Raw genomic sequence first — 19,948 nt, 5'->3', positions numbered from 1 at the left:
CCCTGGGACACCTCCACCCACACGGGGCTGCAGCAGAGCAACAGATGGCTCCTAGAAGCTCACCTAGCAAGGCCCAGGGTAAGGTGACCTAGGTAAGCCCCCAGGTGACACAGGGGCGCCAGGAAGGCAGGTTTCCCCTCGTCCACCTTTCTGAAGGTACCCGCTTAAAAAGGCCCTAAAACGCTTTCAAGGTAGCTTATCAGGCTGAGCCGATCCCAATCAGGAAGCTGCCAGGTGCTGTCACCGTCAACGGCTGCCCCACCCCTGTGAGCTGTGCAAACACTGTTCCCGCCAGCCCTGCCCTCCCCCCTGCCCTCCCCCACCCCCCCAGCCTTTCTGCATACACCAGCCGGCAGGCAGCCCAGGCCAGTGGGCGCTAACTGATTGAGTCCATTTCAGTCTTTTCCAGTTTCCTGCTGAGGTTTCTCGTTCTCTTCCCCAGGAATCCAGTATTCTGTCTTAGGCCCCGGGGGGGGGGGGGGGGGGGGCAAATTTGCTTGACCGATGGAAAAACCTGGGGAGTATGTTAAAAATACAGACCCCCAACCCCCAACTTCCCCAACCCTGGCCTCATTACTGATCTACCAAATCTCCGGCTAGGCCAGGCAAGCAGGCCAGGCCACAAGATGGGACAGGGTCGTGGTCAGAGATGTGGGCCGGGCCCAGATCTGCTGGGGGGAGGGGGGGGGCAATCCTGATCTCCCCTCTCCACTCTCCGAGGGAGCACAGCTCCCCTACCTTGCCCAGCCCAGGCCTCCTGTCACCAGCCAGCTCCATCTGCCCCTTCCTGCAGGGGCCTCTCTGTGCGCAGGGATCCGACCTTCGACCTAAACTAATAGGTGAGCTCCGGCAGGCAGGGGTGCTCGGCACAGCTGCCTCTACCCTGGCTCTGAGGCCGATGCAAAACCTTGATGAAGGGGGACCAAATGTACCAGGAAGGACGACCTCCTGGGACAGCCTGGGGGAAACAAGGAAAGCTGATTTGTTGCCTGGAAACCCAAAAGCCAAAGAGGAGGCCAAACTAGAGCACAGCCATCACTGACCACACCGAGGGGTGCTCCGAGGGAGGGGGGAGCAAGGGGCTGAGGACAGCCTCTACTGTGCACGCTTGTGTGCCTGACACTTTACGTGGTATCCACAGGCATCCCTGAGGCAGTGGAAGTGCAGGGACTCCGGGCTCCTTGTCCAGGGCTCACAGCGATCAGACCTGGGTTCAAATCCCAGCACTGATTGCCCCCCATGGCTGTGCCTTTCCTACCCCACACTGTCTGTGAAGTCAGCTGGGCCTGCTCCCCACCAGAGCTGGAACCCCTTCTCCCACCCCGCACTTGACATGGATATAGGTGCCCAGTGGCTCTTTGAAAATATATGGTTGGGTGGAGGAATGAAGGAACAAGTTGACTTGCCTTTAAATTCTACAGCATTTGGGTTTTAAATCTAAGCCCTGGTTTCCTGGTTAAGACGAATATATGAAAGCAGCCTCCTTTAAAATGAGAAGCAGAAGAAACAAACATCAAAGGAAAGCCAATTCCAAATTAATCCTACTGAAGGTCACTGGGTCTTAGATAAAGGTGGGCCCAGCGGAGGGCTGGGATGGGGGTAGGAGGGGTGGGGGATCTCCCTCAACCCCCATAAGGGAGAGACTTGTCCAGCACATAGCTGCTACTGGTCCATTTGAAGCCTTAACTCTGGTTGAACCGGTCTGCCGTTATCCCGAACACCTTCCTGCAAACCATCCCCTCGGCTTCTCCCTCCAGGAAGACTTCCTTCATCTCCCCGGCCAGGTGGACCCTGTCCTCCATCTCTGGGCCATTCGTTCTCCTGATGCTGCACAACGCAATGTAATACAGGCACTCACTCGTTCCCTCAGCGTTCATTCATTCGTCTTTCCTTAGCTGCCTGCGTCACTCAACAACTGGGCACTGATACGATGGGGCGCGGTACTGGGAATGCCACAACCAGCACAGCAGGTAAAACCCTCTTCCCTCCTGGAATGCGCAGTCCAAGGGCGAGACAGGCGCAAAACGAGGAGATGAGCAAAAACGAGGAGACGAGCAAACCGCGGATGCGTTTCAAGTGGTGATGGGTGTTAGGAAGCAAAACAAAGCCGGTGGGAGAAAAAGTGGCAGAACTGGGTCTGTTTCGGATGAGGTATCAAGGGAAGGCCTCTGGGGAAGGGCATTTGAACTGAGCTCTTTTTACCACACTGGACAGGAAAACGAGCCAGCAGGTGTTCCTCAGGGAGCTCACAGTCTAGCCGGGAACAGACAAGACAAGCCGGCCTTTCCTGGAGAGTGCAGGAGCGGGTCTGGCTCCTCCGAACGCCCCACACACTAGAAGTCAATGATCTTTCCGAACACCAACCTGGCCAGGGCCCTCAATGACTCAAGGAGCTTCAGAGGCTCCCCAGTACCCTCAGCATCAAGTCCAAACTCCTTAGCCTTCCATCCCAGCCCTGAGGACCTGCCCTGCCCTCCACTCTCAACCTCATCTCCCACCGTGGCCTCCCTCACACCTGTCAGATACACCCAAGTAAGCATCCGATTACCGTGCCTCCAAGTCTTTACACAGTTTGTTTGTTTGTTTGTTTCTAGGCAGAATTCTCCTCCTCCTCTAAGTCCCAAAGTCAACCTCCTTAACTAGGAGAACACCGCTCGTTAGGGTGACAGGTGGCGGAGACAGTGTCATTGCAGGGAGAATGGGCAGTGGGAAGGAGAGGGAAGGGGAAAGCCACGAAAGACAAACAATGCTCTTCCCCCCCCCAAACCGCCTCTTCGGCCCCAGGTGGTTCCCAACTTCCTCCTGGGGGCACTCTGGGATGCACTTATCACATCCTGTCTTGCTGACTGCTTTCCCTATCTGCTTTTACCCACCTCCCTGCCCGCCCCAGGGTCCAGCACCCCAGCAGCCTGAGAGGAATATTTGGAGATCAAATGAGCAAATGTGCAGAGGAAACCCAATTTTCTCTAAACTTCAACCTTTGGATTCCATCTAGTGGCTGGTTTGTCACTGGCCTCCTCTCTTGCTGGATGTGTCCCCAGGGCACTGCCATCCCCCTCTAAGCCCTCATTTTAGATGCTGCAGACTTGTGCTTCCCATGCGGGACTCTCAGTTTTGGGGAGACACTAAGCTCACCATCCTGACCCAGCAGCCCCCCTACCTCACCCCTCACTCTGCCACACACGCTCTCTCTTCTCACATTCCAAAGGCCGGGGATTTCCTAGGACCTTGGTGCTCGAGACAGCCTTGTTCCTACAGGGTATGAGGAGGGAGAAGGGCAGAGGAGCGGTGGCCGCATGTCTCTGGGCAGCCCCATGGGCCGCCCTCCCCCCACCCCGAGCTTCACTCCTGCTCCACAGACTGTGCTGCTCCCAGGAGGACCCTGGTGTCTTTCGGGATGTGCCACAGCAGCGCTGTCCATCCCTGTCTTCCATCCCCCACAGCCTCACACGGTTCTTTAGGGCGGACTTCTCCCACTCACTGTCCGGTCGGACTCTCACATGCACCCAGGAAGACAGGCAGGATGGGCTTGTGATCACTCTCATTGGACGGATGAGGAAACTGAGGCTCGGAGAGGGGAAGTAGGGTGCATACCATCTCTGCATCCACTTGGTCAGCTCCCTCCTTGTTAACCCCTAACGGACTAGACTCTTTAGTGTCCAGGGGGCAAGGGAGGAGCCTGAGATGAAGTTTGGGGTGCCTGCTGCAGCCCTCCTCCCACCCTGTCCCCAAGTGGCAGTCTGAGCACCCAACACTCCTGTTACATCAGCAGCCGACCAGCCCTGTGTCCAGGGCCCTGGGTCCAGCTTGGGCGCAGCCTACCAGGTACCAACGCCCCTACCACAGCCAAGGCTGGACAGACGTGGCCCTTCCTTCTAGCCCACGGTAATTAAAAACACGCCCAGGCTTCTTCCAATGAAAGAGGGGCCAATTTTCTTCCCCTCCAGCACCGCTGACTGCAACCTACATAGCAATATTTATGCCAAGCTCCCCATAATACTGTAAACATCCCAATGTACAGTGGGCCAACACATGAGTCATTTCCCCAAAGCCAGAGTTAATAAGTGGTACCTCAACCATATTCCAGGGAGCTCCCACCCGCAGCCAGGACCAGGGCTGCCCTCCACACCCACGGCCTCGTGGCTCCCTCAGAGTCCCAGTGGCCCAGCACCGGGAGACCGCAGGCAGCCCCCCAAACCTCCGGAAGCCAGGAACTTGGGTGCCAGAAACTGGCTGTCATCCAGGGTCACCCCTTCACCCCCTGAACTATGGTCCCTAAAGCACTCATTGCTGAGAGAGAAACTAAATTCCCAGCATAGCATGATCCCCGCTGTGCCATTCCCAGAGGCTGCAGCCTCCAGGCCTGGTCGGATCTGTGCTGGGTTTCTTTTGGTTTGTTCCTGATTTGCAAGAGGGGAAGGGAGCTTCCCGCTACTCCAGAGCAGACGGTGATAAGTGTACGCGTTTCACCCCTCCGCCTGTGGTGGCAGAATCCTGGAAGAGGTTTAGGAACAAGAAGACCTAGCAAAGCGAGGAGAGCCCAGGCTTCAGAGACCTCAGACCTGGGTTCTGTTTTTATTACCCACTGACTTCTTAGCCTCGGTTTCCCCACCTATGAAAAGGGAGCAAGAATCATACTCACCTGGCTTCTGGGGAAGACTTATTTTAGGAAATCCAAGAACACCGTGGGTGGGAAAGCACTTTGCGAATCTAGAGTACCTCGTCAACTGTGCAGCGCGTTGTAAACCACAGACAGTGTAAAATACTTCATAAACTGTAAAGCGGTTTGAAAACTGTAAAGTGCTATACACACGAGAACCATTATTCATATTCATTCCTGGCCCTACAAGCTCGGCCATTTCTAGTGGGCACACCCAGACCCCACTAACTTTCCCTCCAGAGTAAGCTGGCTCAGGAAACCTGGCAGCCCGCCTGTCCCTTTGGGGGTCAGTGGTACCATGGGGAGACGGCCCAGCGACCCTGGCCAAGGCCAACACATGGCAAGAGCATCTGGTCCGGCACTGACGGCAGCTGGAAAGTTCCCGGGGCTCCAGCGGCCACGCTGAGCTCTGCCGCCAGCGGGGCGGTGGCCGGCAGGGGTGCTCGGAGACCCCGCGCGGCGGAGAGATGCCCACGAACCCATCCCCCCGTAGTCCTTTCGGGGAGGGGACCCCATTGTACGCCGCGGGCGATGGGCAGGCACAGACGCGAGGGGCTGGCGCGCTCACTTCCACTGTCAGTCCCAGCTCTTCGGGGCGCCGACCCCATTCCGGGGGCGTGGACCCGGAGCCCCCACCCTGGCCAGCCGCGGTGCCTCCCTCCTACTGCTCCCTGCCAAACTTTCCAGCCCCGACCGCGCGTCGGGTCCCCCGGCCGGCGCCCCTCAACCCCGTGCCGAGCAAGGCCAGGCCAGCGCGAAGGGGGTGCCCGGGCCAGGGGCGGCGAGCGCGCGTGGGCAGCCCCCGGCCCTGGGCGGCGCTTGCCCGGCTGGCTACAAAGCCTCGTCAAGATGGTCCCTTCGCCTCCTCCTGGCACAGTCAATCAGAGCCCGCCGCTCCCCGGGTGCCCGCGGGGCCCGCACCTCCAGGCGCGGCCGGACACACCTCCTCGCGGCCACCTGCGCCCGGTGCGAGCCCCAGGGCAAACTTTGCGGGCCGCGGGGTGGAGATGGGCGCCGGCGGCCGCCCGTGCCCGGCCGCTCCCCACCCCCATCGCCCGCCCGCCCGCCCGCTCACCTTCCACGGCGGCGAGCAGCGGCAGCAGCAGCAGCGCGGCCCCCAGCCTCCGCAGGGCCATTGCTGCGCTTCCCGGGGCCTCGGGCCGCGGCTCCGCGGGGCCCGGGCGGCCCGGGCGAGAGCGCGCGCCCCGGGCTCGGGGGGCCGGGGGGAGCGGCGAGGCGCGGCGCACACACAGCCGCCGCCACCGCGCAGCCAGCAGAATGAGCCATCCAGCCCGGGCAGAACGGGGACCCGGGCTCCGCCAGCGCTGGGCACAGCCCACCTGAGCCGCGGGCGCGGGGGGAGCCCAGCCGGGCAGTCGTCTCCCCACGCTCGCCCTGAACCCCAGCCGGTCGCGCAGGCCCTCCAATCCCTAGTGTCCCCTGGCTGCCGGGTCATCTGCGGGCAGCGCGGGCGCTGAAGCGCGGAAACCTTTCGCGCTCGTGCGACGTAGACACCGGGCTCCCCCCGCGCAGCAGTGGTCTCTCCCGGCGCTGTGGCTCCTCCAGATAAAGCAGCGATTTCAGCCCAAATGTTTCTGAATTTTTATTGAATGCTGCAAAGCCGGAGAGCGTCTGGCGCGGCTGACAGGGGCAGGGAGAGGGGACCCGGGGGGAGGGCGGAAGAAGGGGCTGCCCAAAGCAGGCTCTGGCCCTACCTGTCAGGGCCGGGAGTGCCACCCTCTCTCCTCAGCCCTGCCACCCGGTCCCTGCGGCTCGGAAAGAGACCAAACTGCAATGAATGAGAGAGAGAAAGCCGGGGGGGGGGGGGGGGGGGGGGGTGGAATGGGAACAAAACAGGCGGCTTTCCCAGGCGCTGGGACTGGGCTGGGGCCTCTGCCTGGGAGAGTGGGCCTTGGCGCTAACAGAAGGGCCTGGGGGGTCACTCCTGCAGTGGTGGGCCGGGCCCTGGCAGGCACACCCCAGTCCTACCCTCCACGCCTTGTTCTGAGCCAGAGCAGGAGCCCCTCCCCGCAGACCCATCTATCTGTATATTGGATTTCTCCTCTGTTCCTCTTTTCCCAATGCAGTTTGGGGGTGAAGGAGGCCAATGCGGGGGCATCTGGGGAAGTCCCCCTTCCCCTCCCCCCACATGTGGAATGGACCTGTCGGTGCAGCCACGGTTTTGTGCATGGCTGTGCCTTCAGGGAGGACACAACCCCTTGTTCCCTCCCTGTGGGCCCGGCCCTGCTCTGACAGCCTTCATCACCATCATCATTAACAGGCTTTGCTGAGGCCGGATGGTGGGCGGGCTGCAGAGGGCCTTCGGGAATCATCCAGGCAGGGCCCCTGGCCTTTGGGAGAGTCGCTCCTGACAAACCAGGCTTAACCAGGAGTTGCCCCCTCGGTGGAGTGGGCGTGAGAGCCCAGTGGAGGTACAGACTGTGTAAATTTAGTCTATGCCACCCGGACCTCTCCCGTCCCTTTGTCCCACAAAGTATCAAAATATCCCTGTGATCCCCTCCCTTCAGGGCCTACCCTACAGTTCATACCAAGAAAAGGGCACCACAGACTTTGAGACCCCATCTAAGGCTTGGAAAATTGGGTCATCTTTTGAAGCTTCACGAGTCCAACTAAAATGGGCTTCATCCTGGAAGGCCACCAGGAGGAAGTGAGGCTCAAAGGCTGGGAGAGACTGCCTGGGAAGGAGACAGAGCAGATGTGTGCAGAGAGAAGGGAAACGAGGTGTATGGGAATTCTGCCCCTGCCCCCGCCCCCCACCGCCCTTAAGCCTACAGACTCCTTTGACCAGGGTTGAGATCCACTGGGGTGGGACCGCCTTTATTTTTAGTTCCTGCTTCTCAGACTTTCCAGGGGACCTGAAGTTGTAGAGACCCTGAGTTTAGCCCATCCTGGGGCAAGACTCCCTTTCCTGGGAAAAGTGGCTCCAAGCTATCCGACTCCCCCGTGCCAACATGCAGTGCCTGACCACTTCCCAATTCAAGAAATATTTCTTGAGCACCTATTATGTGCTAGGTGGATTCAACTTTTCTTGTTTCTATTCCGCATGCCCTTGGTATCACCCACCCATCCCTAATGGTTCTACCCTTGTTGGCTCAAAATGGGAAGAGCAGTGGCATTCATTCAGGATCTGGTACGTGTCCCTTGGCTAAGCTGTTTATACATTGTCCCTTTAATGTTCAGCCCTATGAGGTAGGTGCTGGCCGTTTCAGACGTTGACACTGAGGACCAGATAAGTAATTTGTCCAAGGTCACACTGCAAGTCAGAGCTAGAATTCACACCAGGCCTGTCCTACCCCAGTGCTGATGCCCTGAGCCTTTCATGAATTAATGGAGAGAACTCAGGGAGTCATTTCACCCACTTCAGACACCCCCATTTCACAGATAAGAAAATTGAGGCCTAAAGAGGGAAATCACTCTCTCAGCATTATATAATCCAATAGACATCGGTCCAAGGCCTTTAATTGACTGAAAAGGAAAATGGTGATAATAGTAAAATACAGTCCCCTCCACTCCCATTTTTTTCTCCCTAAACATTATTTCATTCCCCATTTGGGATCCTATAGGGTGCTTGGGTTTTGCAGTCTGGCCAGACGCCTCCTGGCTGGTCTCTGTGACAACTTCCTCCAGCTCTGCCTTTGTCCCGGCTGTGCCCTCTCCTCTCTAAGGGCTTGGATCTGGTCCCACCCTACCCCCTACCAAGAGCTTTAATTGACATCAGCCTCACTTGCTCTCAGACCATTTGCACTTATTATCTGTTTCCTGAAGGATAGGCCATTGCTGATGTCTCAATTGTTTATTTCAATTTGCATCTTATCTCTATCACTCCTGCAGACTATGAGCTACCTGCAGGCAGTGCCCAGCTCAGAGCAACGCACTCACTCACTGGCAGGGTGGGAGGCCTCCCCAGAGCCTCTGACCCAACCCCTTCGTCTGCAGAGGAAGAGGCGGCTGGAGCTTCATTTGTCTAATGACAACAGCTACTCACATTTGCAATCACACTTTAACAGTTTACAAAGCAGTGTTCACACCCATCAACCAGACTGATGCTAATTCAACCAGCCTACCCTGCCAGCCCTGCTGGCAGTAGTGGGAGCTCCATTTCTCAGAAGGGGAAATTGGGGCCCAGAGAGGGGAAAGGGTACTTGCCTAAGGACACCGCAGATTGTGGAGTGGTGGGGGGAGGGAGTAGGCTGGAACTAGGCTTCAGTGACCTGATTTGTCCACTTCTTTCAATCAAATTTGATTTAATAAACATTAATTGGGTACTTCCTATATGCTGGATACTCGGGACGCTGGGACACAGCCATGAATCTGCCTGACGAGGCCCTGCTCTTCTAGAACCTACATTTTGTTGTGGGAAGACCTATATATGTATACTATCATTAAGATAATGTTAAATGCTCCCTGGCCAGGTAGCTCAGAAGGTTGTGGGTTCGATCCCCAGTTAGGGCACATAGAAGCAGCAACCAATGAATGCATAAATAAGTGGAACGACAAATCGATGTTTCTCTCTCTCCCTTCCTCTCTCTCTAAAAATCAGTAAATAAAAGTTTTTGAAAAGATAATGATAAAAGCTAGGAAGACAATAAAACAAGGTGATGGTGTTATGGGACAGTGAGCAACGAAGGGGAGGGGCCACTCTAGGCAGGGGCGGTCATCGAAAGCCTCTCTGAAGAGGAAACATGGCAGATGGAAGCTGGACAATGCCAGTCCACCTTGCAAAAGTAAGGAAAGGGAGTTCCAGGGGGAAGGGACTGTGAACGCAAAGGCCCTGAGGTGGGAATATGCTGGGCGCCGTCTAGGAAAAGCAGCTGAAGTATGGCAAGCAACCGGAGCGTGGAAGAGATTAGGTCATGGAGGAGGAGTATGCGTTGTATTTTCGGCACGGTGGGAAGCCCTCGATAGAGAATGAATTGATCTGAGGTAGGGGAAGCAGCATGAACTTGGTTTAGCACGGTCTGGGAGCAGCCTGGGTTCCAACCGGTGCCACTGCCCTCCTTGACTATGGGACTGGCCTGGCCTCTATGTCCCAGCCCTCCCTAACTCGCTGTGTGCCCTCGGGCAGGACACTCACCCTACTGGGCCCCACTTGCCACAAACACAATATGAGGGTATTGGCCAAGCTGATGTATCCGAGGCCACTTTCAACCGTGACTTTCTCTGTGTTGTGAATTCACTGGGGACAGTGGGACCTGTGTCCTCGTCTCAGCCATACCAGGAGATGCTAATGAGCTCTCCGCCCCCTTGAGGCCTTGATCCTGAGGGGAAGGTGGAGGGGGTTCTGAAAGGGACTTGTGTTATGCGGACGGACGGAGTCTGGAGGAAACATAGAGGTCACCTCTCAGCACACCTGGGCCTCTGCCTCCCACCCGAGTGCCCTTGCTCTGCCCAGATGCGAGGCTGATGGGCCACGTGGTCAGCTATGGGTCAGGCCACCCCAGGAGCCAGAGCCAAGCCGGGAGCAGTTTCTCAGTAGATACCTGGCTCACTTTCTAGTTCTGCCACTCGTCTGCTGTGTTTCCCCACACAGGCCCCTTTCCCTCTCTGGGCCGGAGCTGGCAGAGTCACAGATCTGCCTTAGGAAGCTCAGGGACCGGCCCCATAGACAGGCCCCACGTGGAAGTTTTTACTTTCTCGTAATACAAGCCTCAGACGTAGTTTTTGATTTCCTAACAGCCACATTAAAAAGTAAAAAGGAACAGGTAAAGTTAATTTGAATATACTTATTTAACTCAAGATATCCAAACTATTGTTTTGACACATTATTAATAAACTATGTTACATTCTTTTTTTTCATATTAAGTCTTTGAAACCTGGCGGGTGTTTTATATTTCTGCTCTTGTAAGTTCCCTCTAGCCACATTTCAAGTGCTCAGTAGCCACACGTGGCTAGTAACTCGTGGTTGCCAAATTGAGTGGCATGGATTTAGACACTGACAGCTATAACCACTGTATGGAGTAAAAACTGCTCTTTAATTGAGGCTGCCCACACCCCCTTGGGACACAGAGGAGAAGGAGGGAAGGCTTCCTGGAGGAGTTGGAAAAAGACATTTTAACAGCTAATATTCTTCCCCCTCTTTTAAGAAAATCATGGTAAAAGTAGCACACGCTCATTGTTGAAAATAACGAAGATACAGAAGACTTAAGAAGGAAGACGAAAACCACCCCTAACTTCCCCAGCCTGAGAGCCACAGCTAATGCTTTGGTCCACTTCTCCCAGGCATTTTTCTAGGCACACGTGCTGTGCCCACAGCTATGATCTTGCTGTGTGCGCAGTGCTGTGTGCTCTTCCCCCCACCCCCACCCCTTGCACTGGGGAGTGAGCATTTCCCTGGGCTGTTAAGAACTCTCAGGTAACAGCATTGCTACGGGCTGTGTACGACCCCAGAGAGGGACGGCCATACGCCGGCAATTCTCTCCTGTCTTCCTGCTTCACCTGAAGGTACCTGCGAACACGGCTCTGCTTTGGATACCCCTCTGAGCACAGAGGCTGCAGGGATTGTGGAGAGGAGCAACCAGGAGGGGAGGGTCCCCTGAAAGCCACCCTGTTCCTCACTCCTCGAAGCCAGCCCTGGGTCTTTGTGACTTGGAGCTGGAGGAGGCTGGGCTGGGCCACGGCTCTGAACGACCAGTCTCCCCACTGCCACCTGGCGGCCTTGCCAGTGAATGCACCCTTAAGAGCATCAGCGAAGTGGTGGTTGTCCGTGGCTGGAGGGGCTGGGGTCCTGGGTTTCCATTTTTAACTGCTGGTCTCCACCCCGTTTTAGGACTAGCATTCGAGGGTGAAGGTCAACTGAGTTTTTATTCCGTAAACGGCCTTCTGTCCTGCTCTCATTCTGAACGGTTGTAGCGTTGGGAGAGAGAATGCCAGCATTCACATCCAGCTCCTCCTGCCGAGTGCGCTGTAGCCACTCCCATTTTCTGTGCCTCGGTTTCCTCCTCAAGGGGGATAATGATAGTGTTTGTCTCCTGGAGTTGTGAGGCTGAACCAAGCATAACCCGTGAAACGCTTATCACCGAGCCTGGTCCACGGTTAGCGCTCGATGTTTAATTATTTGACATCAGAGGGAAACTAAATGCAAAGTACAGGGGACGGATCTTATTTAACCTCATCTTCTTTCTCTCTCTGCTCGTAACCGTCCAGCCCCTGCACGGTTTTCCTGACACTCTCCACCTCCAGCTGAGCCACTTTCTTGTGCAGAAATCTTCAACGGCTCCCCAGTGCTCCCTGTGATAAATACAAACTGCCTTGCTGCTGGCATGCAAGGCCCCTCAGGAACAGGGCCCAGCCCACCTCTCCAGGCTCGTCGCCTGTGCTTCTCCTCCAGGTCTCCCCTGCTCCAGCCAGACTCTTGTCCTCAGACGCACAGCAGCCTCCCCCATCCCCACCTCCAAGCCCTTCTCATAGTCAGCTTCACTGTGGGCCACGTTCCCCCTATCCTGTCTTCCAGAATATTCCTCATCCTCCGCATACCTTGCCACATACCACCTCCTCTAGGAATCCTGCTGGAGATCAACCGCCCGTCTCCAGACTCCCCAGCAGGCTGACGTCACACACCTCAATTTCCTTCATCGTGTGTTCTTACAAAGCAGCCTCAGAGGGTGGCAGGAGCCTGGCTTTGCAGGTAAGGGAGGTATGCATTCACGTCCTGTGTGATCTTGAGCCTCAGTTTCTTTATTTGTAAAATGGGCTTCATGCTTACAGGCACGTGACACATACGGAATGAGAGGACACTCGCAAAACACCTGCCAACAGCAGATACCTATGAGATGCTGGTTCCCGTGCCCTGCCAGTCCATGGGCCCCTCCCGATGGGGAGCCCCGCAGGGCAGGCTGCATCCTGCTCACCCACCTCTGAACCCCAGAGGGCCTGGCCCAAGGGTCCTGACTAGCTGCCTGCTGCAGTGAATCAAACCTCTCCCACCATCACGAAGAACCTTCACAGCATTAGAGACAGGGAGTAAAGTGCTGCCCAGTGTCCGTGAGCCATGGGAACGACCACGCAGAGCCGGGCAGCCACTTCCTTCTGGGAGCCAGGAAGGCCTGGATTGTGCAGCTTCTACCTGGGGGGCCTGGCAGAGGTGGGCGGGCGTCTGGCTTGCGATGGGCAGCCTGTCCCCACAGCCTGTTCCCACCTGTCAACAGCTTTGATCCTCACAGTGGTCTCATGAGCTGGGCAGCCCCTCAGCAGAAACAGCAGCCAGGAGAGGAAGTGACTTCGCTAAGGTCACTCAACGGACTTGTGAATGCTGGGCTGGGAGCCAGGTCCTCCAGCCTCCAGGTTAAAGCCTTTCTGAGGCTGTAATGTGGTTGAAAAGGCACTGGATTAAATATTAGGAGACCTAAGTTCAAATCCTAATGCTGCCATTTACTTTTTGTATGGCTGTGGATGATTGTATCACTCTGTGAGCCTCAGTTTCCTTGTGGCAGAGGGCCTGCTGGGAAATGAAAGGAGCCAGGAGCTGGGACACGCCTCTGCAAACTGTGGAGTGCCACATGCAGGCGAAAGGTTGTTATCGTTGCCCACGGTGCTGATACAGGGCGCTTTGATCTTTGCGTCACCCAGGAATAAACAGGAATTTTATGGCCACCTGTTTCCCAGTTTGCCTCTCTTCTGGAGTTTGAAAGAGCTGCTTTGATGGCTGCCTGGTAGCAGAGGTGCAGGGTGGGGTTGCTGGGCTGGTGAGCTGGGTGTGGACGCACTGAAGGCCAGGGGAACTGCCCCCGTCTAGGCACAATTGGAGGAGACCCAGACTAGGGTGGGCCCTGGGGCTGTGGAAAACAGAAGGAGAAAGTCATAGAAGCACGTGTAGCTGAGCGCTCCAGAAAGGTTCCAGAAAGAGTGAGCTCCAATAGCCAAAGATGATAGCTGGGTCCCATTTAAACAGGACTAGGCACAAGTTGGTGTTCTAGAAGTATCTACCGAATGGGTGAGTGAATGAATGGATCGTAGAGGATGGATGAAGAAAAGGGAGGATGACAGACAGGCAGGCTTCCAGGAGGTGGTGGCGTATGAGCTGTGACAACTGTCCGGATTGTAGGAAACTGACTCGGGAGTTTTTGGAAGGCCACATCTGGCAATTAAACACCAGGAATCTCTACTCTGTGATCAGGGCTTAATGCAACCCAGCAAAGGCCTTGGAGGGCCTGACCACGATTTCTGAGGATTTGGAACCTAGGGTGTCTCTAACCATTGAGTTCCTCATAGCAATAGCTGCCAGGGGCTGGACTGAGCAGTTAGTTTACACATGTTATCTCCTTCACCCCTCAAAATATTCTCGGGATGCTTGCTGGAGGCTTCTGAGACTTTTCTTCTCTCCGCAGACTTTCCCCCTTCCTCAGCCACCTTGAGTGCCTGACCCTGTGCCTCTTGGGAGATGCTGAGACTGGCCCAGCCAGCACGCCAGCCCGGTGCAGGCAGAGCATCCACGCCACCATGTGGGCCACCGGCCAGTCCACAGGCCTGCTGCCCCAGGGCTCCTGGGAAAGGGAATGGCCCTGCCCCGGGTCAGGACTAGAACTCAGATCTCCTGGTGCTTTACTACACACAGTATCTCTGCGATCAGACAGGGACGGGTCTCTGGGGTCCAGGAGATACTCTGAGAAGAGGGAGGGGGAAGGGGCTTTGAGGTGGTGGGCCTGCACTTCTCCAGCCTGTCCAGATTTCCCTCAGGCGGCTCTGTCCCTGAGAAGTGAGCCCCAAGATGTTGAGCCTCATGTACGTGTTTGATATCAATGATGACAAAAGCCTTGGAGTTTTAAATTTGGAAAAGCCTCCTGTCGGCTTCTCCACCCCTCTCATTTTGTAAATGAAAAACTTGAGTCTCAGAGAAGGAAAGCGACTGACTCAAGGTCACACAGAGAGGTGGTGGGTGACAGTGGCGAGGTGGTCTCTGGGTTCTCCGGCAGGACTGGCAGTGGGCCTCAGACCCCCAGCCAACGGCCTGGGACAGGGAGCTCCAGGGAGTCCATGGAAACCAGGTGTGTGGTTCCCATCTCTCCAGGACCATCCCAGAGGCTGGGCAGAGTTCAGCCCAGCAACTGCCTGAGATGACCTTGGAAAGCAGCCAGCTTGTCTTTTCCACCTATTAACTAATTGTCTATTATTTTCCTCTGGGATTAATTTTTAAATGTGAACAGCACATTTTATCACACATTTGAACATTTAACCTTCGCCATGGCTGATCTCTGAGCAGAGGCCAGGCCTCCCTCCCCGCCCGTGGTTCGAGAGGCCCAGGCCGCCCTGGGGGGAACACAGGAATGGGAGACCCATGGGGCCAGTTCAAACCTTTTGTTCCTGAAGTCCACTTCTGCGCCACATCCAGGGCATGTTTGGGAGGGACCAGCAGTAGGAGTGGCATAAGGGAACAATGATTGACAATCAGGAGCCTGTTCTCCTTCCCCAGGACGTTTTCCTCCGCTTAATTAATATCACAAAGGAAAGCTGAGTCTGCTTTGGATTGTGGGGATTATGCAAATGAGGCCATGGAAAGGGAGATTTCTGAGCTCCTGGTTGTTCTGGCTGCAGTGAAGGCCTGTCCAGAAAACACCCACCAGGGCCAGAGCTGGGACTAAGACCTTGCCAGGAGCCAGTTGTGGGGACCCTGACTTAAAAGGGCCCAACATGGGGCCAGAACTTCTAGAGGGAGCCTGTGGGGTGGGCTTTCCTAGCTTGGAGTGGTCATTTTTATAGAAACTCAGCAATAGTACCCAGAGCCTAGTTCTTCTCCAAGAAGCCACAGACAGCGGAGAAAGGGGGCAGCCATTGGAGTCAGAACTGTGTTTGAATCTTGGCTCTGCCTCTGGCTGTGTGAGCCTGGGTGAGTTGTCTCATTCCACTAAGCCTCGGTCTCCTTGTCTGTGTGGTGGGGGGCAGGGACAGCCCTGCACTCAGCAGGTGTGAAGAAGGAACAAGGTAGAGTCCACCAAATGCCTGGGGTGCCTCAATTTCCCATCCGCGTCATGTGAAATAAATGCAACAATGACCCACGTATTATAATAGTACTGGTACTGCCGACACTGTGACAACACAGCATCGGGCCACAGGTGCACACACATGCAGCAGTGACAAGCGGCGAGTGGCCGAGTGGCACCTGTCAGGGCTAAAAACTGTTCTGAGTGCTTTGCCGACATTGACTCATTTATGGCTCCCACAGCCCTGCGAGGTAAGTGCTAATACACCCATTTTATGGATGAGGAAACTGAGGTAAGTTAAGATGCTAAAGGTCACATAGCTGGTGAGTGGCTGAGCTGAGATGACAAGCTGGTTTCTCTCACCCTCCTCAGGGGAGGGGTGGGGTGGCGGGTACCTTGGGGTCAGAAGACATGGGGTTCGGGTCTGGCTGTCCCTCAGCGTGCAGGGACAGTGTGTTCTGATAGGGCACCCCGGAACCATGTGTGTGAGGAGGGAGCACAAGAGATGTGCTCCCTCCTCTGAGCAGAGTCTGGCGGCTTGGAGGCCTCATTACCAGCTGTGCAGGTGCTGCCGAAGGGCCTGGATCTGCCCATTTCCGGGAAAGGGAGGCCGGGGGAGGGAAAGCAGCCCGCCCAAGGCAGCCGGTGGAGTTATCAGCAGGTCTCCTGTCTCCCAGCAGAGCTACTCTCCCTCTTGGCCCCCACTCCCCACAGGGGAATTGATTTCTGAACCAGCAGCCTCATGGACTAAAAATGTTTGCTGAGCTTGAGTCATGAGCTCCGAGCTAGACACTGGGGTGGGGACAGGCACGGAAGCTGAGCAGCCTTCACACCTGTCTGACCACAGAGAAGGGCCCAGACAGAGAGGGGGGCTCTGGGTCAGGGGCTGGGAGCTGAGGGGGAGGACTGGGGGAGGGGGACAGAGATAAACAGATCCTGGTCCTTGTCCTGCAGGAGCCCAGCCTGATGGGTGACCTGCAGTAGTGACAGCCACCCCCACAAGCGACATTTATCAAGAGCTCACTGTGCAGCCTGCAAGGTGCTACAGGCTCGAGACTCCTTGTCCTTAATCTTGGTAACAATCCCTGCCTGGTATAACAATATGTAAGTTAATGATATAACAGTAATAGAATGATAGCCCGTATAGAATATAACAGTGTCACCTATATAATAACGTCACATGTAGAATATCACAGCCAGTTTACAGATAAGGCCACTGAGGCTCAGAGAGAGTAACTTCCCGCAGTCACCCAGCCCCGCAGGTCCCCAGGCCTGTGCTCCACGACCACTCTGTTCCATTCAGTGGCCGCTGGCCAGCCATGTGTGGCTGTTGAGCACTCGAAAGGTGGCCCAGGTCAGTGAGACTCAAGTCGCACCATAAATGGAAACCACACACCAGACTCCAAAGGCTTAGTAAGAAAAAAAAGTAAGATGTCCCCCTGACAGCTTTGAAAAAGCAAATCAGTGAATAAACCTGAAACTAATATGATTTGGTGTCCCCACTATACTTACATGAAAACATACACACAGATACTGGTGACATGTTGAAATAATATTTGGGATATATTGGGTTAAATAAAATGGTATTGGGATTCACCTCACCTGTTTATCTCTACTTTTTTCACATGGCTACTAGGGAACTCGGCATTACACACGTGGCTTGGGTCACCCCTGCTGGACAGGGCCGCTGCGGACCAGCGCCGCCCGGCAGAACATTCTGCAATGATGGAGGGTTCCTTTCTGAACAGTCCGACTGTGGGAGCCCCTACGTCGCATGTGGCTATTGAGGGTGTGAAATATGACTTCCAGCTGAGAAATGACTCTTTATGATGTTTCATTTCAATTAACTTCCACTTGGATCTAAGCAGCCACAGGAGGCCGGTGGCTGTGGTACCAGACCTTTGCGCTTCCTGCCCTGTGAAGACGAATGAGTGGCACGCGCGTTATGGGCTTCCCGACAGGTGTGTCTATTCTGGGCAGAAGGGGCACAAAGATGGGTTCAGTGGATATTACTGTCTCCACTGTAGTTGCAGAAACCTGACTCAGAGAAGTTTAGAGATTGTCGAAGGGCACACAGCTTGGAGGTGGTAAAGTCAGGGTTTGACCCCAGGGGAGCCTTGCTCCAAGTCCCAGATATGTCCTCCAGGTTTGCCTCCTCTGCTGTGGTGATTGTCTCCAAGGAGCCCCTCCAAGGCTTATACTGGCCTGCACCGCCCCACCCCAGAGCTCTCCCAACCTTCCAGCGCCCTGCTGGAAACCCTCAGGTGTATGCAGTCCCTTGTGTCATCAGGCTGTCCTCGGATACTGCTGGCACTTGCTCCAGGTCTCTCTCCATCAACCCTTCCCTGCTCTGATCCCTCAGCACTTCAAGCTCAAATGGCATCTTCTCTGCGCCAGCCACACCCTGTCTCGTCCCGTCCTTCTTGCACACGTGCCAGACTCCTTCCGTCCTGCCCCACCCTCTGCTCCTGGGAGAGCAGCTGCCCTTGCCCATGGCTTGTTAGATTTCTATGCTTCTCCAACTTCCCCAGGTGCTTCAGAAGGCAATCCCAGAAGCAGCCTGGCTTCCTGCTATACTACAATGCTGACCATGAGCAGGGTTCCAGCCCCAGCTCTACCATCAATGCCTCGGTGACCCTAGGTAAGTCACTTCTCTCTGAGCCTCAGTTTCCTCATCTGTAAAATGGAAGTAATACTACTGATGGATTCTTATGAACATTAAATGTAGCAAGGGATGCAAAGAAGCCTGTTAACTGTCCAGCGAAATACAAACATGGGGCACAGGTATGGCACTCACCGTGAGCACTTACTTACCAGATGCTCTGCTCAGCATTTCCATGCTGCAGTCATTTTAAAATATGTCCCCCATTTCTTTGACCCTCCTCCCTATAGGAGGTGGAGCCTAATTCCCTCCCCTGAAGGGTGGTCTGGACTTAGAGACCTGCTTCTGGACTAATAGAATAAAGCGGAAGTGATGATGTTGACTTGGAAGAGTAGGTCATAAAAAGGTACTGTGGCTGCCTCCTTTTGCCTGGATCGCTCATTTGCGGGGAAGTTAGCTGCTATGTCTTCAGGGCACTCGGGTGCATATTGTGAAGCCCAGATGGTGAGGGATGGCATCCTCCTGCAAGAAGCCATCGAGGAGCTGCAGCTCCCGCCACAGCCATGGGAGGAAGCCACTTGGGGAGCGGATCCTCCAGCTGTGGCCAAACGTTTGCACAACGCAGCCCCTGCCGACGCTCTGACTACAGCCCCGTGAGAAGCCCAGAGCCCGAGCGCCCAGTGCAGCCGCCCCTGAGTCCCTGACCCAGAGAAACTGTGAAACAGTAACTGCTGGTTGTTTTAAGCCAGGAATTTTGGAGGATAATTTGTTATACAGTAGTAGATAACGAAAATACACATTTAATCTCATTTAACTGTCATAACATAATGATGTTGGTATTAGCCCCATTTTACAGATGAGAAAAACTGAGGCTCAGAGAGGAGGAGACACTTGCCTGGGGTCACTCAGTGAGAACCTGGTGGACTCAAGACCTCAGCGCTGGTCCATTTGAATTAAAAGCTGGTGTGTGTGGAACCATGGGCCGCGCACCTCCCAGAGGTACGTGATGACTAGACACAGGTCTGTTTGGCCTCCACCAGGAACAGACGCCCTCCCAACAGCAGGGACTGTGAACTACACCGCTTGGCCTGATTCCCATGCTTTACAACCAGTAGGTGCTCATTAAACCCACATCCGAATGGGAGCCAAGGTTCGGGTCACGCATGCCCCAGTCGTGTCGCTTGGCCACGCCCATCCAAACAGCGGTGGTTCCAAGGCAGTGAATGTACAAGGGGAGTTCCACGTACCACAGAGCTAAATATCGAAAAGGCATAAACCAGACTAATCAGCAATGAAGGAGTGAGGACAAGGATATTCTCATTATAACAGAACGTCAAATATGTGTAAAGCTGTGGTTTTTACGTGACTGAAAGCCAGCAGAGGGTCAAAAATGACCGACTCTCACTATTCCCGCACATGCCCGGTTGTCTGTTGTTGAGCCGGTGATGTTTGAATGAGCGATAAAATAAAAACGGATGTGACTCGTAAATTATTACATAGTTATTCTACCAGTTTTGTTTTTCTTGCCTTTATTTCAGCAAAATCAGTAATTGTGGTGTTATAATCAAGACTTTCCCGTAATTGCTGTTCCGCTGAGAGCAATGCGAAATTAGACCACCTTTCTCCAATCATTGTATTTCTTAGATAGTTTTTAATTAATTTCAATTGGGAAACACGTGCTCTGTTGAGGATGCAGCAAGACATTGTCAATAACATTCTGAAAGGAATCAATTTCGAGGAGGAAATGAGCCG

General features: G+C 54.9%; 1 protein-coding gene across 4 annotated transcripts in view; it reads right to left on the bottom strand.

Moving 5' to 3' along the window:
* Positions 1-5,934, bottom strand: part of EPHB2 (EPH receptor B2) — a 170,142-nt gene extending 164,208 nt beyond the window's left edge. For 3 of the 4 annotated variants that reach the window (XM_053920924.1, XM_053920925.2, XM_053920926.2), the window contains exon 1: positions 5,736-5,934. In XM_053920924.1, coding sequence (XP_053776899.1) covers positions 5,736-5,796 — 61 coding nt within the window. In that variant the 5' untranslated portion in view covers positions 5,797-5,934. Of the gene's footprint in view, positions 1-4,642; positions 4,662-5,735 lie in introns of those variants that run through there. The other variant, XM_053920927.1, reaches the window with a different exon arrangement.
* Positions 5,935-19,948: the final 14,014 nt, after the last annotated feature.

The sequence above is a fragment of the Desmodus rotundus genome, chromosome 3, assembly GCF_022682495.2.
Source record: "Desmodus rotundus isolate HL8 chromosome 3, HLdesRot8A.1, whole genome shotgun sequence".
In the NCBI taxonomy this organism is placed as follows: Eukaryota; Metazoa; Chordata; class Mammalia; order Chiroptera; family Phyllostomidae; genus Desmodus; species Desmodus rotundus.
This window is presented reverse-complemented; position numbering and strand designations above follow the sequence as displayed.